The sequence below is a fragment of the Phaethon lepturus genome, unplaced genomic scaffold (assembly GCF_000687285.1).
Source record: "Phaethon lepturus isolate BGI_N335 unplaced genomic scaffold, ASM68728v1 scaffold51264, whole genome shotgun sequence".
NCBI classification, from domain to species: domain Eukaryota; kingdom Metazoa; phylum Chordata; class Aves; order Phaethontiformes; family Phaethontidae; genus Phaethon; species Phaethon lepturus.
Genome location: NW_010533530.1, coordinates 2,850 through 24,845, shown reverse-complemented (window position 1 = coordinate 24,845; position 21,996 = coordinate 2,850). Strand labels below are relative to the sequence as shown.

General features: G+C 45.2%; 1 protein-coding gene across 1 annotated transcript; it reads left to right on the top strand.

Annotated features, from left to right (window-relative positions):
* Positions 1-1,198: 1,198 nt before the first annotated feature.
* Positions 1,199-21,256, top strand: UBE3B (ubiquitin protein ligase E3B). The gene is made up of 26 exons (XM_010285209.1): positions 1,199-1,420; positions 1,514-1,634; positions 2,942-3,001; positions 3,392-3,496; positions 3,600-3,696; positions 4,210-4,295; positions 4,971-5,053; positions 6,004-6,109; positions 6,805-6,925; positions 7,596-7,773; positions 8,165-8,334; positions 9,041-9,208; positions 10,028-10,199; positions 10,961-11,079; positions 11,743-11,857; positions 12,262-12,361; positions 12,930-13,049; positions 13,398-13,574; positions 13,663-13,773; positions 14,331-14,468; positions 14,880-14,945; positions 17,355-17,413; positions 19,040-19,222; positions 19,654-19,765; positions 20,137-20,229; positions 20,726-21,256. Exons 1-26 carry the CDS (start codon positions 1,260-1,262, stop codon positions 20,915-20,917), a joined length of 3,213 nt encoding a protein of 1,070 aa, XP_010283511.1. The 5' UTR covers positions 1,199-1,259; the 3' UTR covers positions 20,918-21,256.
* Positions 21,257-21,996: the final 740 nt, after the last annotated feature.

The following is a 21,996-nucleotide window of genomic DNA, read 5'->3' as shown; positions in this document are numbered from 1 at the left end:
TTTGGGCCCGGGGTGGCTGTGGGGCTGCGGGGGCTCTGGGATGGGTATTTGGGGCTGTGGGGTCTCGTGGTGAAGAGGTGGGCGTGTGGGTCTTTGCTGGCTGTTTTGTGACCCCACAGTGGGTCCTGCCCCAGCTCTGGGGAAGTGGGAAACACTCGCTCCGGGGTGACTGCTGCTCAGATCTCGACGGTGCTCAGGGGCCTGGCACACTTTTGTGTGCCAAAAAAACCACTTTTGTGTGCCAGTTTTTGGCCGGCCAAAAACTGGCTGGCCTTTGCTTTTGTCACACATCAGATTGTTTTTTCCCACTCTGAACTGTCAGGAGCTACATGTACCAGTGATGACAATGAGTGGTGGTGCTACTTCTCCTCTCCTGAAGCTTTTCTGACTTCACATTTTCTTGAGGGTGTAACAAGAGGTAAGTGTGGTCAAAAGGACTTAGAACTGCAAAGGTAAAGAGTAAATCCCCAAATCATCTGCAATTAATGTGCTTATCTGTGCAGGAGCTGCCTGAAGCCAGTGGACAAGGATCATGTTTGTATATAAATGATTATTGCACACTTCTTTTGAAGAAGTAAGCCCTCAGGTGAGTTCATTGTTAAGTATTTATAAAGGTGGTGTTGACTCTGTGCATTTTGTGTTCTTGAGTGGCAATAAATTAGCTTCCAAGTGTCTCTTGGACAATTCTCTGCCTATAGAATTGTTCTTCTATGTTATCTGCAAAGAAGAAAATGAAAACAGCTAAGACTGTAAAGGAGATTTGGACTACAGGGAGTGGAACACACTCTTGTGTGTTGCTTTTTGTGTGTTGCTTTTTGTGTGTTGCTTTTTGTGTGTTGCTTTTTGTGTGTTGCTTTTTGTGTGTTGCTTTTTGTGTGTTGCTTTTTGTGTGTTGCTTTTTGTGTGTTGCTTTTTGTGGTGCCAGCACACTGTGTTGCTGTTGTTGTTCTTAAAATCTGCTTGCCCGCAGTAGGTTGAGGGCTTTGCTGGAATGATTCAGATATCAATGTGTTTTCTTATTGCAGTCCCATTGACAAGTAACTTGGGCTTTGCCGAGGCTGTATTTTGCACGCACTTCTTTCAGTGCTGTTGGATACTCTCCTTCCTCTGTTAAAATGTTGGATGCGGGTAGTCAGTTCAGAAGTAATGTAAAGAATTACCCTTGCCTCTGTGTTTTGGCCACTCTGCTCCTAGTTGCCCAGGTGTTTCCTGCAATGATTCTTTGTTTCCTTACATTTACATTTTGGTAGGTTATAAAAATGTTCAGTGCGAGCCAGTCCTCCAAAGCCCAGTTCCTCGACAAAGCACGTCAGGCTCGGGAGGAGCGGAGGGAGCTGAAGGAGAGGGAGCGTGCTGCCGTCCAGATCCAGGCTTTGATCAGGAGATTTCTCTGTCGATGCCGCCTGCAGAGGGAGATAAGGTGTGTGAAATTCTACCTTCCATGCTTGGCTCTTTATCTGGAGAGGTGTGCTTGATTTTTAACTACCAATGCTCATTTTTCCCACTTTGGTAGGAGAGAACTGGAAGATTTCTTTGGGGGAAATGAATCTGGCTCAAGTAAAAGAAGTGCTCTTTCTATCTTCAGGATTGCTAGGAAGCTACTGTTTGTATTTAATCATAAAGAGGACAAAGAGGTAAGGTTGCTACTCTGACATGCTTTTCTTCTTTTGAGGACATATTTTAACATGTTAAATATGTTTAATTAGTTATCTAATGATCATATAGGTTCCTGTGATATATTTTGGCTTCAGAAATGTGATCTCTGTCTCCTAGTCCTTCCTGGAGACATCTGCCTGTAGGAATGAAATAGAAGAACCCTTGAATTTTTTAGTAGCGGTTCTGTATTCAGGGCATAGTTTAATGAATGTTTTTCCTGGTGACCATGCCAACTTCAGTAATTGAGCAGTGCCTTATGATTTTGTCAGCTGCATCAGTTCCCCAGGCAGGTACATTGTGGCAAGCCCACAAAGAGTTGTCCTGGCAGAGTGTGGTGTGCAGGCTGTTTGTATCGCAACTGCTTTTCTGACTGAGCCCTGAATTTGTGGTTTCAGAGTGAAGCCCTTTGCTGTAGTGTCTATGAAATGATGATATTTGCCCCAGGAAACTGTGAGGGCTAATTATACGGGAAACAATTGGAAAATGAAAGGCTGTACTTATATTGCAGCAGTAGTGGGTGGCTTTTTTTTACACTCTGGTGCAAGTACTGCAAATGCAGTTTTCTGTATTTACAGCATCAAAAAAAAAGTGTATATCACATACAAATTTAAGTGCCTGGCATCCATTTGAAGTTCTGCATTACAGTAATTGGGTGTGTTGCTGAAATATGTCTGTTCTACTTCCTCATCTCCTACCCCTGCCAGCAGCAAGTCAGTCCCTTGCTTGGCCGAGGACTAGGCTGTGCTTGCTTCCATTGTATTTCTGGACACCGCTCTCAGTTAAGATAACCTCAGCAGCCAATTCTGTAGCTCAGAGTGGCTTTATAACTTGCAAGCATATGACAAATACAGCTGGACTGAAATAATGATTAAGTAGTTCTAGATGTGATCACCAGGTTCTGCTGAGAGCCATGATGGTGGAGAGTTTGGAACACACTGCTACACTCGTTAGCATTAAGCTCTCCTAGCTGAACCTCAACAGGAAGATGCTTTTCCTGGCTTCAGCCTGTGCTGTTGAGGGATGCAATTTAGCAGGAAAGGCTGAGAAATCCCTCCTGTTGATGAGCACAGCGTTCAGGGAGGAAACTCTTCTGCATACTTGTAGCATGATGTGTAGATGCACTCCTGGGGAAGGACCTGTCAGCACTGTCTGTGGGGAATATGTTTGGAACAGTTGTTGTGTAGTTACAGAGGTACCTTACTCCCTCTGCTGAGCTGTTGCTAGTGCTTTTCCAGAATAACCCTTCCTGTAGTTAAAACTAATGCCACTTTTTTTTTTCCTCCAGAGATTTGAAAAGCTGTGCCGGTGTATTCTTAATAGTATGGATGTTGAGAATGAGCCCAAGGTGATGTTTTTTTAGTTTGGGTGTGGGAGGGTTGTTTGTTTATTTTAATTCTATAGGTGGGGATTTAGGTTGATGATATTTGAATTTTTAGCTTTCAAAAGCCCCTGAAGACTGCTCAGATTCCATGGTGAAAGTTTGGGCAAGTTCTGTAGTATTCCTTTGATATTTTTACTCTGTGTACAGCTATAGAAGTTAAAGGGCAATTTCTTCCTGTGGTGGGTGGTGTGCTCTGACCAGTGAATTCTGGGGAGAGAAATAACTTGGTTCTGCTGCTGAGCAAAGCAGGGCACTGAGGAGGTCATTTTGTTACAAAGCCTCCCGGTAACGTATTCTACCAATCTGTAGCACAAATACTAATCACTGCTCCCATTTGAACCCTGCTTTTCTCAGGTGTGGTATGTGTCACTGGCACTCTCCAAGGATCTTACGCTCTTATGGATCAAACAGATCAAAGACATTTTGTGGTTTTGCTGTGAATTTCTCAAGCAGCTTAAGGTAAGAAACATTTTATTTTGTGTTTTGTCTCCCTGCATTTAACAGTTCTGTAGTTTGGCACAAAGCTAATTTCGTTTATTAACATTGGTGTTTGTTATCACAGCCTGACATCTTACAAGACTCCAGACTGGTCAATTTGCACCTCACAATGCTTGTCACCTTCACAGACACTTCTACGTGGAAAATCCTTCGGGGAAAAGGTTGGTGCATCCAATTCAATACTTTAAGCCACTGATCTGGGATTTGCTATTAAAATCTACTGAATGCTGTTTCTGCACCTTGTCTTCTCCCCATGCGTACCACAAAGATTCGTTATGCTTCTGTGCTTGCACAAACCATAGACTGGGCAGTGAGGATTCCCTTGAAATTGGACAGGCTATTTCCCTTAGAACAGCAACAGCTACAACGTTTTTATAATGCTCCAAAATCTCACACACAGGAAGTGTTCAGGGGATAATGGAGTGTGGTTGTAGCTCTGGATTTTTGTAGGAAATACACATAGAAAAGGTAGACAAGTATTGTGAGGAAGTATGGCTTTTATACCTTAAACAAGACTTGATGTGAAATGCTGCTAAAATGCTGTCTTTGCATATAAGGGCAAGGACTTTGTGCAAGAAGGGCTTATGAATTGATGAACTGTTTTATAGTTTGTAAGGAGGTAAGGAGTGGCACTGTGATGCTGATGTAGTAACATGAGTGTTTTAACCCGGAAGGTGAAACCCTGAGGCCTGCCATGAACCACATCTGTGCAAACATCATGGGACATCTGAATCAGAAGGGATTTTATTCTGTGCTGCAGGTCAGTCTCAGACTGATACAGTGACATCTTCTCTTTATTCAAAATGAGCCCCAGTCCTGCGCTGTAGTCCTTGTTCTGAGGAAGCTTTTATGATCTCTGTGGTGGTGTGTTAGGGTTAGGGCAGCACTGGTGGTTTGTGTGTGGTCATATTTTTCATCAAAGCAGTTGAGACCAAATACACCATCTCCTTTTTGTCACCGTTGCTGTATCTAAATCCTACTTAATCATCTCATAATGAGATGGACAGAAAGGACTCTTGAATATTTTTCCAAACAGCTGCCATCATGTATGTATTTGATTTGATTACTGTTCTTTATGGGAAAGGAACTGATGTAATTTTTCTTAATCTTTTAAATGAGAATGGTATTACCAGCCAGCTATGAGCTTTGCCTGTTAATTCTAAAAGGCCTGGGAACCCTAAGTACAGGTCCTAGAGAGAAAAGTACCATAGAGTGTCTGATTTGATTGCAGTTTCTCTGTGATGCCATTATTATCCTGAAGCCCCTCTGGTTCTGCCAAATGACTTCTAGTAACTGATTTTTAGGTTGCTTTGGTGATGGTGTTTTTCTCTGCTCTGAAAATAAATATGTCTTTCAGGAGTAATCGTAATCTTATTCAGAGTACTGCAGGGGTTATTGTGGTTTTTTGCATTTTTTTTTTTTTTTTTTATTCCAGATTTTGCTAACTAATGGCTTGGCAAGATCCAGACCTTCCTTGTCCAAAGGCTCTTTAACTGCCATCTTCTCTCTTGCATTGCGGTAAGGCAGCCAGAGCTGCTTGGGATGATATGCAGCCAAAGTTGCCTTTATTGTGTTTTTTGAAGTCTTCTCATCTTGCCAGTCTCTTTGTGCCATTAAGAGTATCATCCTGATGAAAGAAGCTGCTTTAGGCACTCACTTGCCTGTCATCCTTTTTTCAGATCAGAATGGTCTTAAATCAGGCATTAGTGTTAGTATGGGCCTAGACTTTGGAGTGCAATTCAGTTCAGAGTCCAGCATCTATATATGTCTGTTAAACCATCAGAAGGGGTTGGAGTTCTCTAGATCAGTATGGTTCTGCCTCTTCGCAATGAACTGCTGGTGCAGCTGTACCTGTTACTCAGTTTGCAGGGGCAAATTTTGTTGCTGAAACAAGAGCTGGCTGCAGGTCTTTCTAATGATTCAGTCTGTTTTTTTTAAAAAAAGTATGCTGTTACTCTGAGCTCATGGCTCTTCACTTTGGAAATCTGCAGCCAGTAACGAGCATTCTTTTAAGACCTCGGTGGTTAATTGTGTGCCACTTCCATCCTATAGCTGTCACACCTGGGATGATGAGGTTGTGATGCTCCGTAGAGTAGAAGTGGATGTCCTTGAATATGTCACTTAACTTCTTCCTAAGGAAAACAACCATTTAATTGCTGACTTCATGGTAGTGAGGAGAGAAGGAGAACTTAGGAGATGAACCACATAACAGTTATAGTGCTCTGGGTGGTATGGATGGACTGTGTAAAAATATATTATGCCATGAACTGTTTGGCTTCTATTTCTTTGAGTCATGGGTTACTTTGTGAACTTGCTATAATAAGAAAAGTGTAAGTGAATGTTCTTTTTCCAGTGATGCTTCTTGATGAGGGTAGAATCGGCAGCCAGGAACTGAATGGCTCAGTTAAAGGCTGCGTCTTACTTTGCTGGGTCAAGTTACTGGCACTGAGGTATTTTTCTCTCTGTAGCCCTGTGGTTGCTGCGCAGTTTTCAGACAATCTGTTGAGGTCATTTCTGATCCATGTCATGTCTGTGCCTGCTATAATGACTCATCTTGCTACTCTAACACCTGAGGTGAGTGAGTGATGTAATAGTACCAAAAATCCACTGAGTATCACATAAGGCCACTTGTTATTCCATTTTATCAGCTCTTGGAACTGAGCATTGGTGTTTCTGTCTTTGCCAGTTTCAACACTCTGTTGTGGAAGCACGTGGTCCTTACACCTTCCAGATGCTCTGGGTTTCTAATACCACAGAAGTTGTTGGCACCAGTGGGATGATGGGCTGAACTGCCCTAAAATAAAATAAATAAATAAATAAGAAATAAAAATGTGTGACAACTTGAATTTTTGCATGTCCTTATTTTTCTGTTTCTGTAACCATTGACAGAGCCATAGCAAAAATCAGTCTGTTGCATGGCAAAGGATCTGTGATAGTAACTAGTAGGCTGTCCGTTAATCTGATTTAATTTGACTGCTCCTCTGTGTGGCTTGGTGCAGACAGGCAAGTTTTGTGCCAGCTGGGCACTCTGTATTCTTGCAGACAGACAGTTGCAAAGGTCTGTCTACAACTAGAACATGGACTATTCACCTGCAAGGTTTCTTATTTCCTAGACCAGCTTCATGTCAAACACTCTCTTCAGTGCAACAGTCTCAACTTGCTGCTTTATTTGGAAAGAAAAGACAATCAGAATTGCTGATGGCAGATCAGGTGTGGTTGTTCTGTGTGGTGCTTCTCAGCCTCACTGGCAGTTAAATTCTGTCTTTCAGCGTCTGGCAGTGATAGAATCTCATGATCTTCTCCGCAAGTTCGTCCTATTTTTAAGCCGTGAAGCACAATGCCGAGATGTCTGTGTGTGCCTAGAGGGAAGTCACACTCTTTGTTTGTTGGGTAAGCACCGGTAGCACTTTAGGGTTTTTTTACTGTGCTTGGAAGAGAATCTTGAGTCAAATCTTCATTCTCCATGGGCCAGAGCTGCCTCCAACTCATAATTTTTTTTTATCCTTATTTAGATGATTTTTAAATAATAATTTCTAAATAATAATTGAGATTTATTTGGGGATATTGCAAACGTGGTTTAAGGCCCTTGCAAATGGAGGGTCAGAGATCTCTTGTATACATGTCATCATACCTAAACTGTGAAGTATTATCTCCACGGGCTTTTCACTTGGACTCTGAGAAGGTCATGCAGTGTAGCAGACTTGAATCTAACTTCCCTAAATGGATGTGCTACTGAAATTTAAGTTCAAATCTCTGTAAAAGTAACAAGAGGAACAGTTGGAACTTGGGAATAACCATGGATCGTCTGTAGCTTACAGTACTTTGTAGAAAGTGTTGGTGGGATACAGATGAGAAGGTGGCCGAAGTGACATGCCACCTTAGTGGCTGATGTGTGCGGGGAATGGCTTGCTGCGGGGCAGCCTCTAATAGTCATTCTTCACAGAATTCCTCTCCTGAGCTTGAAAAGGGGTGTGAGTTTATTTTGTCTGTTACGTCTGTAACCACTGTCCCACAGTATCTCTTCCTCTTTTAAGTCTTGCTGTGCTGCTCATTCTGCCAGGTAATCTTGTGTACTTGGGCTCCTTGAATGATAAAGTTCTTGAGGAGGAGACAGCTCATTTTGTGGGCGTGCTCATTCACATGCTGTCCTACTGCCAGAAGTACGTTTCACAAAAGAAATCCAACCTCACTCACTGGCATCCTGTTCTGGGCTGGTTTTCACAGACTGTGGATTATGGGTAAGTGAGAAGGACATGGTGATAGATGATTTAGCCTCTCTATTTTTTTCCTTTTTTTTTTTTTTTAAATGCTGCAATGTGTTTTATGTTTTGAGATGAACAGTGTGACCCTATTCAGAATAACTTCTCAGATATTTCAGGTTATATCTGCATAATATAAACTGCTGCATTCATACACAGGCTATTAAATGAGGAAATTAATTTAGTATAGTTAGACTGGTAAACAGTGGCCATACTGGTACACTCGATACAGGACCTGTATATCAGCTTTTCGTATGAGGACCATCTGTAGGGTGGGTGCATACTCCATTTTGACTGTGTATCAAAGTATCACGGTCTGGTGTTTTATTCTAGCCTGCCTTCTAACATGTCTCTCTGACTTGTCTTTCAGATTGAATGAGTCCATGCCTCTGCTGACAAAGCAACTGCAGCATCTCTGGGGAGTCCATATGATCCGCATCCTCTTCAGTGATGTGCTCAGCAAGAAATTGCTGGAGAATCAGGAAATAGCTCAGCTGCCAACACAGCCAGTTTCCCCTCAGAACAGCCTTCCTATGAAGAGTCAGTTCTGGAGGGTTGTTGGGGGTGTTTTGTGTGTGTGTGTACACGTGTCTTTCACAGACTCACAGGACTTTGACTCTTCCACTTACGCTAAAAGCTTTGAGTAATTACTTACAGCAGCTGCTGCTGCTTAGGTGGGGATATGGTCTCTCCTGTTTGTAATTCCTGCTCAGAATGCCTCTGTGATCTGGAGCAAGTCTCCTTCTTTGGTGCTGTGAAAATATTTGCTTATTTTAGCAGGTTTTTTTTCATTGTTTCTGAAGTAGCTGTAGTGCTTGCTGCATAACTTAGTGCTTCCCAAGGCAAGATGGGAGGCCAGCTTCCCAGGTGAAAAGTAAGGTGATGCTGGCTTGTGGACCTGTGATGCATGGTGATTCTGCAGAGGAGGATTTGGAATAAGACAGCTGTAATCTAGCGATTTTCTAGCTGCTGGCCATAGCACTAGATGCTGTGGTCCTTAGTTACTGCAGTTCTGGTAAGGTTTTAAGCTCTGGGGTAATGCCCCCAGTGAAATATTCGTCTGCGTTGCTAGCAGCTGTACAGTGTTCTGCTGGAAAAGTCCACCAAAACCTACTGTCTGTGGAGTGACATAGTCTGCCTGAAATCCCCTTTATTGCCTGGCTGCCAAGTGGCTGAGAATAAGAAATGGTTTGGAATAGTACTTCTGTCTCCTGACCCAACGTCTCATGTACTTCTCTGTCACCAGATCTTTTCAAGAGAGCCTTCCAGAAGTCTGCATCTGTTCGCAACATTCTCAAGCCTGTTGGGGGCAAGCGAGTGGACTCGGCAGAAGTGCAGAAGGTGTGCAGTATCTGTGTCCTGTACCAAACCACGCTTACAACACTAACGCAGATCCGTCTGCAGATACTCACAGGTGAGGGCACATCTGTGCTTTTCAAGTCACTTAAAAAATGTGGACCAAAAAAATAGATTTTTCTTATTAAATTCTGTTGACTTGTTGGTAGTTTTATTACTGACAAGGGTTTATTGACTGGCTGGGTGGAAGGCTTGTTCCATCCTGAATCATACATCTGATCAATAACATTCATCACTTCTTTATCAAGCATTAACTCTCTAGAATACAAATTGAAGCAAGTTTTCCTATAATGAAACCTTGCTTACTCCATGTCAAACTTAAGACTGAGTCAGTGTTTTTGAGAAGCCTAGCAATATTAATCTTTATGTGGTGCAAACACTGAATGCTTTCATACATCTTAAGAACAAATTACCTGTCTCAGAAAGGGATGGAGGAGGAGATAAGCACTGTTTTGGTCTAGTGGCTAGAGCAGGGGAATGAGTCCAGAGCCTTGGATGCTTTGTTTGTGGCTATAGTGGTGACTGCAGGTACAACCCCATTCTTTGTGTTCTCATCTCTAAGATGGCTGTAATAATGATTGGATCACAAGAATGAGTTCTTTTCTAAAGTTGCAGAATAATTAGCAGGAAAGGGCTTCAGATGTGCAAACGATTAATCCCTCTTTAAAAGCTTTTTTCTGCTTTCCCAGTGATTGTACCCCTCCTGTTAATACAGACAGGCTTGGGAGCCAAATGTGATGATTATGTTCCCTTCAAGTAAAGTGGTGCTTTGCAAAAGGCTCTTTCAGCTCCAAGTCATGTTCGTCTCTTTGAGCCTGCATGAACAAGCAGGCAGAACACGCTTTACTGAGTATGCTTTATATTTTTCCATTGCTAGGCCTCACTTACCTGGATGATCTGTTGCCCAAATTATGGGCTTTTATTTGTGAGCTGGGACCACAGGGTGGGTTAAAACTCTTCTTGGAGTGCTTGAATAATGATACAGAGGAATCCAAGAGGCTGCTGGCCATGTTGATGCTCTTCTGTGACTGCTCCCGCCACCTTATCACGTAGGTAGCAAGCAGAGGGTGCTCTCTAGATTTGTAACATGAAGCTGTTGTGTTCCTTAAGTTTCAAGAGGAGTAGTTGAGGTACTGCTGCCTTCACCTAAAGGTAAGTAGTCAGAGTAAAGCAGCAAGCTTTTTAGATAGTCCTAAGAAGTTAAAGGACTGCAAAAGGACTTTCCCTCTCAGCCATGTGCTGCTTCAGGAACATACAGCTGGCTGAACTGGTAACAAAATATTACATCGCTGTCCAGTGAGGGGAAAGAAACATTTCTTATATTGCTTATAGACGACAGTTGTGTCAGTCCAAAGCAAATGCTTCAATGAATCCAGATAAGCTTTGAGGAAAAATGTGGTAAGAAAGCTCCCCAGCTTACGTGCTGCTGTTTACAACTCCTTTGCTGCCTCACTCAGACTTGCACAACGCAGAGGATGGGAGAGGGGGTGGAAAATTGCCCTTGCTGGTCTGTAGAGACAGTTTTCTTGGCTTGAATGATGAAAAGGTTTTCTTGGGCATGAGTGCAGAGGTCCTTTAAACTATGAAATACTGGCTTTGCTTGTATCTCAGATGTTTCATGCTGTCTTCTGTTAGGATCAGATATCGATTAAAATCAATAAATAAGGTTTAGTTGTTTATGACTTCAGATCCTCGTGGGTGTCAGTTGTCATAGAATAAGAGCTGCTGCTGAAGGATAATGTGCCTTTATGAAAATTTCAAAAGGGAATTAAATTTACACTTGTGCATTTGCATTTGTTTTCTCTGATAGGATTCTTGATGACATAGAAGTCTATGAAGAGCAGATCTCATTCAAACTGGAAGAGCTTGTTACCATCTCATCTTTTCTGAATTCCTTTGTATTTAAAATGATCTGGGATGGAATTGTAGGTAAGTCCTTTTAGTAGCTTCAGTTGATGTTACTATTAGAACAACGCATGGCACTAATTTTGGAATTTGAAGCTTCTGCTAATTATTACTTTGCACAAAAACCTATACTACATTGTGTGGCATGAGAATATGTCCCAGTCCTTTGGTGTCCAGATGCCACTATCGCACTTGGCACCAAATACAGTGCACTTTTCTACTTCCAGTAAGAATTTGTGTAACAGACATGGTGGGCATGTTGATTTTGGCCAGAGACTAAGTTTGGCATGACTGGGACATGTAGATAAGAATGTAATATAGTGCTCTGACAAAGCAGAGCAGGCTTGCTAGGGTCTCTGTAGATATCTAGTATTGATCTATGTGCTGGTATAATTTGGGTACAGCTCAATTCTGGTAATTAGATAGTCCATTTCTGTTGTGATGGCTCAGTTGGAGCTGACTCAGATGGCTTTGTGGCTAAGAGTTTTTTCACTATGGTCAAAGAAGAGAGTGTCTGTCTTCTTCTGGGAGGCACAAAAATCTCTTCCCTCCCTCTGAAGGCAATGGAGGTTAGGAGAAATACAGCTGTCCTGTTAGTGTGGGGCAGATGATCACCGTGTTGCTCTTGGACACTCCAGTTACCTAGGGTGCCTGGACACTGCTGCTTGCTTTGTTCCTTTTGTTCAGAGAATGCCAGAGGGGAGACCCTGGAGCTGTTTCATTCTGTCCATGGCTGGCTCATGGTCTTGTATGAAAGAGACTGCCGCAGGCGTTTTGCTCCCGAGGATCACTGGTTACGCAAGTAAGAGTCCAGCTCAAGGCAAGAATCGTGTGCAGCTATGTGCTCGTCCCAGTGCACCAGTTCCCTGAGGGTGGCTGGTTTGGGATCCCTTACTGTAAATTGAGCGCCTCTCGTTCTGCCTCTGAGATTGAGGTCAGAACACTGCTCCCTATGTTTGCATTTAAGGACAGCTCTCCTGTCGTGTTTCTGTGGTGTAAGGATTAGCTGCTGCTCATGGAGCGTGATGCTTTAAAAATGACTCAGCACCTAACAGCTTGATTGTCTCTGGCCTTCTTAGATGTGTATACCTGAGCACTTAAGTCATCTTTGAAATCATTACAGGTTTCCTTTTTCTCCTACCCCTGGCTATTTACCACACCTGGGCGTTTCTCAGGGATCTCTGAACCTGTGCCTTTCTTTGTAAGGGACCTCAAACCCAGCGTGCTCTTCCAGGAGCTGGACAAGGACAAGAAACGAGCCCAGCTGCTCCTGCAGTACATCCCGCATGTCATTCCCCACAAGAACGTGAGTGGGGCAGGGGCAGAGGATGGAGGCTGAAAAGCCAGTGGCCTGGGATGGAACGGATATGCGTCTTGAGCTCCATTTTGTGACATGGAGCTTGTGTTGAAATGCCAGTTAAAGTCTTCTCCTTGCCCCCGACTCTCCCCAGTGTATTTCCTCTAAACTGTCTTGGTCTCTCTCATTGAGAGAGGGATTATTTGTGTGGGCAGCTGCATAGAGTCATCCAGCAGTGCATGACGTGGCTTTGGAGAAAAAAGTAGGGTGTCTTTTTGCAGGTAGCAAATCTGCAGAGGTAACATTTTTATGTGGTGATAGGAAAAGTGCTTTTGTTTTCAATATTGTCAGTACCCTGTCCCTCCCAAAGCAGAGCTTCAAGGATTTCTCTGCCCCACAGGGGAACAAGGAGGCAGATCCCACTGTTTCTAGTGAGTAGGTGACAGTGGCATCATTGGGCCTAGCTGGGAACAGGACAACCAAGAGCTAGTTCTGGGCGTGCGTCAGGAGCATCCAAAAGCCCTGCTGCACTGGAAGATCCTTGTGGATGAAGACTCACATTTCTTTTCTTTTTAAGAGGGTGCTGCTTTTCCGAAACATGGTTACAAAGGAGAAGGAGAAGCTTGGGCTGGTCGAAACCAGCTCTGCATCACCTCATGTCACACACATCACTATCCGCCGCTCACGTATGCTGGAGGTGAGTGACCTGGCTTGCAAAAGCCAAACCCACAAGCTGGTAGCTTAGCCTGACAAGAATATGGGATGTGAATATGTTTTCATCTTCGTGAGTGCTGAGGGACCCAGTGCCAGTTCTGTCTGCTTTTGTATGAAGTGATGATACAGGGAAATGCTGCACCTTAGTTGAGTTCAGACTGCTACAAACCTAGAGTTTTAACTAGAAAAAATGCTGTCTTTTTGAACACAAAATTCAATGACAAAGGCAGGTTTCTGTGGTTTATCTGTCTTATGTCTCTGCTGCATGTCTGCATGAGTGTTTCACATGTCTTCCTGTATGATTGTCCCCTGGCTCTTCTGGTCTGTGTAGGATGGATATGAACAGCTACGGCAGCTTTCCCAGAATGCCATGAAGGGAGTGATCAGAGTGAAGTTTGTGAATGACCTAGGTGTCGATGAGGCTGGTATTGATCAAGATGGTGTCTTCAAAGAGTTTCTGGAAGAGATAATAAAGAAGGTGTTTGACCCTGCACTCAACTTGTTCAAGGTATGACGCAGGGCTGCAGATGCTGGCCATGATGACCCATTGCAGAGAGAAACAGACTGGCTCACTGTGCTGTTATCTCTGCGTGCAGACAACGAGTGGTGACGAGAGGTTGTATCCGTCCCCAACATCCTACATTCATGAGAACTACCTGCAGCTCTTTGAGTTTGTGGGGAAGATGCTTGGGAAGGCTGTATATGAGGTGAGCCACAAGTACCATATTAGGATATTGTGACTGTTCAGGTGCAGTTCTGTGATGGTGCCCCTTCCCTTTGAGAGCATCTGTCATATGCTTGGGGAAGTGTTACTGAAGAGGGGAGTTTGAAAAACAGTCTGGCACTTCTTCAGGCATGTATTAAAAGTAATCTTGGAGGTAAAAACTGGGACATACATTGATTATTCTTAGTGCTGAGGACACTAGCTGGAATAATGTGTTATTTTGGTGTTACACCTTACATCCATTGCACCTTACTTAAGGGGACGTGTGGCTAAAAGGAGGATGGAATGACAGAATGACGCTCTCCATGTAAAGTAGTTCTTTTAAAGGAAACATGGAGTTCCCCTGTTGCCTTTTTGCACCTGCTCCGCTAATTAATGGATTTTAAGAGGATGTGGTTTTCTTAGCTGATTGCAATGTCTTGCATCTTTGCACTTGTTCCACAACACATGATCCGCCTGCAGGCCTTGTAGGTAACCAGAGATGTTGCACATAAGAAGTTCTGCGGCAGGACCTTACCTTTGCATTCTTGTTGTCTGTAGGGAATAGTTGTGGATGTACCATTTGCTTCCTTCTTTTTGAGTCAGCTACTTGGGCACCACCACAGTGTCTTCTACAGCTCCGTAGATGAACTTCCCTCTTTGGACTCAGAGTTCTATAAAAATCTCACCTCAATTAAGGTTTGAGCATTACTTTTCCTGTTGTTCAACTCCCTTATCACTGGCTGCTGCTAGAAGTGCTAGATTTGCAAATGCCTTTGGGGTACTGATCATCTTTAAAGACACCCTGGAAGTGACTGGTGATTCTGAAGCAGGTTGGCAGGTGGCTGTCCTGTGTTTTCACTGGGGCAAGCAGGGATGAGAAAGGAGTTTGAAGGTGTAAACCTGGAACTGGCAATTGGGGAAATCCCAAGTTTTAGCCTCAGCTCTTGTGCATTCTCCCCACAACACAGAGTAACTCATGCATTTGTTAGTCTTTGGTGCCTCGTGCCTGCTGGGGATCACTTATTGGAAGAGTAATACAACAATGTAGAGCTGCTGTTCCTGCTACTAAACACCGACCTTCTTTCCCTTTCTCTGTTGTTCCTCTAGCGTTATGATGGTGATATCAGTGACTTGGGCTTAACGCTGTCCTACGATGAAGATGTGATGGGTCAGGTAGGTTTTTATTCAGTGACTGTGGTGGACCTTATTTCTGCTTGGTTGCAAACACCCTCTTCGTGCTAGGTGGCAACGAGCAGAGTTCTGGGCACTGATAGTCCACGGCCCGGGCTCAGGCAGTCGCTATCTCCTGGTTAGAGCCTGGCTGCTCCGCCTGGGAATGTCTCCCTTGCTTGTCTGGCTGATGCTACCAGGAAGAGCCTTTGAAGCACTAAGAGGGATCCTGAGGGTTGTTGCCCATTGCTGGGGGAAAGCCTGTGGTGCCAGAAGTGGCAGATTGTGAATATAAGCAGTTGGCAGCAGAACTAGGTTTGACTCCTGAGCAGAGGTGTCCTAGCTTTTAGTAGTGTCCTTAGAGCAGAGGAATACACCTGCAGTCTGACTTGCCAGCAGAAGACAGCTATTATTCTCTGCTGAGCTTTCTGAGAGCTGGTCTTGAGCATCTAAAAGTCAGGCAGTCTGTCCAAGCTCATACTACACAGAGTGCTTTTTACTCTGGTGCCTGTGTTTCTAAATATGTCAGGTGGATGTTCTGTGTGGCCCATCTGAACAAGAATCCTGAGGGTACTGACTAGTAAATGACCTTGTGTTTGATTATGGTTAGGGCTTAGCTCTGTTCTCCTTTTACCAAAAAAAAAAACCCAACCTGTGCTGAAAGGCTGGCTCAGCTTCAGAGGTTCTTTGAACTCAGCCATAGGATTCTGCAGCTTTGTTCGATATTTAGCTGTGGGCAGAGAACAGCTTTTTCCACAAAAAGTTGCCCTCTGACCCATAATTTTTCTAGTGCCAGGAATTTTTCTTTTCTAGCTGAAAAACGTCGTTTTTTGCTTTCCCTGCATAACTGGTTTTCCCCTTTTAAAAAGAAGAATCTGTGTGACTAGGGAGGAATTTCTTTTCTTTAAACATAGCTGTTTCCATCAGAGAAACTTCAAGTGTGTCAGGAGGTCTCTTGGCCCTGAGAAGAAAAGGCGGTTTGTCAGTCCTTTATGAAGGCTTGAAGGTTCTTGGTTGTATCTCATGCCTTGTGATGCTGTGTGTGCATAGCTGGAAAATATAGATAGCTAAGATAAAAATGCCTTTACTGTCTGTGTATGCTGTTGTTGCTGCAAATTCTGTGGGGACACCCCAGCTAATGCTAAGCCTGAGTACTGTTAGCAGTGTAGATCCAGTGGCACAGAGCTCGGGGACCGCTAAGTCATGCAGTGTTTATCTGGGGCAGCCTGTCCTTGAGAGCTTTGCATGCTGCAGTTTCTTACTCCTAAGCTGGCTGGTTTGGAACTAGCTTGCATACAACTGATGGCAGCAATAGCAGTGTGACTACACCTGCAAAGCTGTGAGGGTGAACGTGAAGACAGCTAAGTACTGATACAGCCCTGCTCTGCACGGGGGAGCGCTTGTATCCGCTGCGTGGTGGGCTGAACACTTTGCTGCTGCCTCAGGATTGCTGAGGTTTCAGCCTTGAGGTTTTTCCAGCCTTAAAAATGAAGGTAGGAAACAGCATATGAGAGCCCAGCAGTAAGACGTTGAAGGCTGCAGTACTCAAAATTTCAAAATAAACCGGGGGACTCCTGGTTGCCTTGTGCTTTGGCCATGCTGAAGCAGCCAGGTGGGGTAACCCTGTGGTTCATGAACATGTGCGTCCCTGCTAGCTACTGCAGTGTGTTGGGCACAGAGGAGCTGAGCTCATTCCCGGTGCGGGGCTCCATTCTGACCTTGGAAGTTACCTGGAACTGAAGCACAGAGGCCACTGTAAGATGTGAACAATGACTTTCTGCCTCTTGGTGCAAAGATGAGTCACGACTCTGTTGCTGTAGCAAGCACCTAGAGGGTCCCTGCTGCTGTGTCTGAACAGCGCTGTCAGCTGAGCACCAGGCCCTGGCCTGGCAGGGAGGAGATACTTCCCAGCTGTCTCGCTTTCTGAGCGCTCTCTGCTGCATGCCTTGAGTGCCCAGCTTGAGGGACAAGGAGCTCCAGGGAGCTCTGTCACTCAGGTGGCCCCAGATGAGATCTGTGGAGCAGACAGCTTTGGATTGTGCTGTTAGACTGAGCTATGCGAAGGCTCTGAGCTTGTTCAGCCTCTGGATTCTGGGATTGTGACAGTCCCCCAGGGCTCTTTGAATTGTTTTGTATGCGGTTAAGCAGTGATGGATCAGCCTAGAGAGGAAGCTTCCTTGAAGAAGGGCTGGCTCCACTGGTGGGAGAGTCAGAGTTCCCTACTGTTCAATTACTATGTTAGTAGCTAAGTGAAAGTGGTTGAAGGCAGAAGCAGGGTTATTACTTAAATTTTAAATCCTACTGTTTTATTGTAAAAATAAATGTTTTATGGGGAGGTAACAGCTTAGCATGGCATTTCTTTCCATTGTGGTTCCAGGCAGTAATTAGAAATACAATCATTTCTTCCCTCAGCTTGTTTGCCATGAACTTGTTCCTGGAGGGAAGACCATTCCCGTTACCAATGAAAATAAGTAAGTATAGCAATTAGATTTTTAAGGTCATGACTGCAAAATACTTTATCCTAGTTCCTTGGGCTTGCATCTGGAATGAATTGAGATAGATTGGAGTAGAAGGAGCACATAAATATCTTAATAGAATTTACTGGTTACAGTTCATCGGCAGAAATTGTATTAAATTTGATTTGCAAAATAAAAATTGACAATTTACTTCTTGAAACAGCGCTTCTGAGGTCAAAGACACACAGTCTGTGAGATTCTGCAGGATTTAATGATGGTGATAGATACAGACAGATGGATTCAAAGCAATTCAGGCACACAGTCGTGAACATAGAGGGCACAGATGCTCAAAGACACCTTGGAGCAGACAGATCTTCTCAGAATGATAACATGTGGCAGTTGTATAAAGCACTGTTCTTCAGAAGAGACGGTGGTGAATTCAAATGTAGTCGACAGTCGTACTTTAGACACAGGAAATCAGAGGAGACACCGAGCCCTGTAGCTATTTTCACAGATAACTGGCTTTTAGATAGTTATTGTAAATGTCAACTCCAGAGCCTGAAAACCAAACCCACCTTTTTGTTCCCTTCTTTTTTTTTTTCTTCCCTATACCCTTCAGTGATCATAAAAGCTGGATAAAATATCTATTAAGCAGATGTGTGTTTGAACTGATAATCTGCGGGTTGTTCTCTTTAATGGCAAGTGAAAGCTGGATCCTACCTGAGGATTTGTCTTTGTTAGTCGTGCTCTGCAATCTGATGTTTCCAGTCTTTTCCCTTCTTGAGCTCTGACCAGGGAGTTTGCATTTGAAAGGTTCTTTCTCTGCTTGTCAAAAATCAGCTCAGGGAGAAAGTTGAAAGTCCTGTATGTTGCTCTACTCACAGCAGAAGCTCTGAAGCTTTTGTGCAGGTGTGCACACAAATGGGTAGTTGGGAGGGAGCAGGAGAAGTGTTGTAAGTGGAAGCAACCCAGAAACAGTTCTGTCTGTTAATGGCGGATTGAGGTTGCCTAGCTGGAAACCCAGTCAATGTGATTGTGGTGGTGTCTGCCTAGGAGCTGGTGACGAAGAATCAGCAAGCTCACTTGTTTTGACTGTTGATGAGAAGAGGAAGCCTGATGGTGCCTCCCTCTAATAAACAGTGCACCTCTTCCATGCTCCTGGGATGAAGGTGGAAATCTCCTAAGTGTTTTTTGTTGTGTTGATTCTCTGGCCATGGTTTTCGGTGCAGCTGGCATCAGAGCCCAGATAGTTGTTTTTGAAACCTAGAGGAGTGCCTGTGACTGGGTATCTGACCTTTAAAGAGGAGTTGGATGCATGCTCCCCTCTGTGAGCTGCTGTCCAGCCAACGTTGATCAAGTGATTACTAGAGCCAGCTAGTCCCTGGGCTGGGAAGAAGCTCGAAGAAATGAGCAGACAGTCCCAGAGATGGGGTGTGGGGGGCAAAGTCTGGGCACAAAAACAGCTCTTTCTGCTGAAATAAAGAGCAGAGCCCTGGAGGGGAAAGTATATAATGCATCTCCAGGCAGTGCTAGTCCCTTTTGGGCTGGTGAGATGGGTCAGCAACCTTGTTCCTGCACCGGGAAGGTGGTTGTTCCTTGCTGCTCCAGCTCCCTCACTGCCACCTTCCCCGTCACACACAGGATCAGCTACATCCATCTCATGGCTCACTTCCGGATGCACACGCAAATCAAGAGTCAGACAGCAGCACTCATCAGTGGATTCAGGTCGATCATTAAGCCTGAATGGATTCGTATGTTTTCCGCACCAGAGTTGCAGCGGCTGATCTCCGGTGACAATGCTGAGATTGACCTTGAGGACTTAAAGTAAGTGAGCAACTTGGTCTGCTGGTCTTCTCACTCAGCAAACCAAGCCATTTTATTATATAGCTATTTGAAGGTTTGCAGGAGGCTGACTCTTTCACAACTTTCTGCTCCTCCTAATTGAAATTTGAGGAGCTGACAGAAACGAATGGAGCTGAAGAGCATGTTCCTTAAAGCTAATTTGGACAAAGTACTAATGAACGGAGAGGGTCTCTTCTCTGTTGGCTCCTGAGAGCAGAATTTCTTTCTGCCCTTCCTTTTTCTCTGATCAAGTGCCCAGCAGGCATTGGTGGGGCCTGAGTACTGGCAGTGTCTGCTGTAGCATTGAACCCTGACTCTTGGCAGGTATTGATCCTTCCAGCACTTGTCAGCTGGCAGCTGTGACCTTCCTGCTGCAGTGGGACACAAGCCTGTTGCAACCTTTCTCTCCCCAGAAAACACACGGTGTACTATGGGGGCTTCCATGGGAGTCACCGGGTCATTATCTGGCTGTGGGACATTCTAGCCAATGACTTCAGCCCTGAGGAGAGAGCCATGTTTCTCAAGGTAAATGCTGTCATTTCAAACCAACCTGCGATTTGGGCAGTGGTGTTCTCGAGCTATCTGGGTGCTTTCTGCACTACTGGAAGGAGTATCAGAATGCTTGCTGCCTTAAAATCAACATCCTGCTCCCCAGCAGGGGGGCAACCCTGGGAGCAGAGTTCCTGTAAATGCTCTTGTGTCACCACGAATAGTCTTGCATAGATGGCAGTTTTCAAGGGCTAGCAGAGCTGTGCGCTGAAGCTCAGCAGTATTGTACTGGGGCGTGCTCAAATGCCAGTCCAAGCAGCTGTCTGCTGTGACTGCGTTAGCCGCGTGTGCGTTGTAGGCAGGCTGCTCTCTCTGCTGCTGTCTTTCACTGTCCGTCACTTTTTCAGTTTGTTACCAGCTGCTCCAGGCCTCCGCTTTTGGGCTTTGCCTACCTCAAGCCTCCTTTTTCCATCCGCTGTGTGGAAGTCTCTGATGATCAGGTAGGCAACCTTTTTGCTCGTGTTTCTTGCATTCCCTGCCAGGCTTCTGGCAGGCCTCCTTCATGCCCAGCTTCCTCATCTGTGTCTGACCAGGAAACAATAAAGCATAAAGATATATGCTCTATAGGGCAAGGCAAAAACAACCTTATGCTAACAGGATGCATATGGATGGCTACACCTACCTCCTCCCACACACAGCAGCACTTGGGCTCTTATTGCCTGTCTCTAGGGCTGTGTTTTCTCCTCGGGACCCCCCTGTGCCTCTGATCCTGTTCCCCTGTGCACCCTGCGACGGACCCTGCATGTGTAACGGCAGTTGTAGTTACAAGAGAAGCTCCTTTCTAGCTGTTTTGGGGGACAGGGCTTTGAGGTTTGTCTCTCCCCGTTCCCAGCAGATGGGGTTCTGTGTTAGCACCTCTGCCCAGTGTATAGGCACCCTGCTTGGGAGGAGCACAGCAGAGAAGTGCAAGGGTGATGTATTTCTGCCCTGTTCCAGGACACTGGTGACACGCTGGGCAGTGTGCTACGGGGTTTCTTCACAATCCGCAAGAAAGAGCCAGGCGGGCGTCTCCCAACCTCCTCTACATGTTTCAACCTCCTCAAGCTTCCCAACTACAGCAAGAAGAGCATCCTGCGGGAGAAGCTGCGCTACGCGATCAGCATGAACACTGGCTTCGAGCTGTCCTAGTTGCCGTGGCCCCGGACTCTGCCACGGGGGCTCTCAGAGCTGCTGACTGCTGCTGGAGGTGGAGGCCTTCATGCACAGAGGGTGGATCAGCTCCACGGGAGCTGACTGCTCACTCGAGGGCTGGAGAGACGCAGCTGATAATAGAGGTTTACAGGGAAGAGCTTCTGGACTAGACAGGGCTGGCTCTTCTCGGGCACTTCTCCAGGATGAAGGAGGTGATGGGCCTGACCCAATACACTTCACTTGACACCCACGTAAATCGTCTTTAAAAAGCAAACCCCAGGGGAGCGTAAAAGGAACATTAAAAGTGCCAGTCAGCTTAGTGACTCTAATACCCGCCCCAGCAGGCTGGGCAGCTGCTGCTGTGGGAGTTTCTTTTTCCTTTCCCAAGAGATGGTCCAGTTTCTTACTGGGTAGAAGTCAGTCTGTGGGAAGTTGCACAAAAGCAGAAACCTGAGAGAGCCCACAAGGAGATGAGCACGAGGCTGCAGTGTTGGATGTGCCACAAATGGGCACTGTTTACTCAGGACAAGGAACTGCATGAGGGCTTCCTGATGCCCTTGCTGTCTGCAAGGCCCTTGTGTTTCTCTCTGAGAATAAACCACTTGCCCAGACTCGAGGAGCAGCAGGTTAAATGCAAGCAGATGGACCCTGCCATTCTCAGGAAGGCTTCAGAGCGCTGTAGGTTAAGAGCTCAAGCAGCAAGCGTGGGGGTCAGTGTGCTGAGCCAGCTGTGCCTCTGCCAAGCTCTTGCCAGAGCCTGTGCTTTGGACGAAAGGAGGTGTTGTCTGAATTTGCTCAGGAGCAGAAAAGGTTTAGTTTAGTTTAATTGCCAGAGGACAGGAGCTGGCACACAGCTCAGGCAGCCCTCGCTCCCCAGCACAGTGCTCAAGCGGGGCAGGTGCCCCCTGTGCTCTCTGGAAGGGGAAAGTGTTGAGCCACCGAGAGCCCTCTGGAAACCTCCGCTGGCAAAATTCCTCTTACTTGGACAGACGTTTCACTTGGTTTGCAGGCCCTTTTGTTAGGCAGTTGTGCTGTTTCGAACCAGGATTTGGTCTCTGTGTAACAGCCAGGTTTGC

Excerpts from the sequence above, each read along its gene's own strand:
- UBE3B (XM_010285209.1), top strand. The coding sequence starts at position 1,260 with ATGTTCAGTGCGAGCCAGTCCTCCAAAGCCCAGTTCCTCGACAAAGCA. Across the intron at positions 1,421-1,513 it reads CGCCTGCAGAGGGAGATAAG|GAGAGAACTGGAAGATTTCT; the intron begins GTGTGTGAAATT and ends CCACTTTGGTAG. Across the intron at positions 10,200-10,960 it reads TGCTCCCGCCACCTTATCAC|GATTCTTGATGACATAGAAG; the intron begins GTAGGTAGCAAG and ends TTTCTCTGATAG.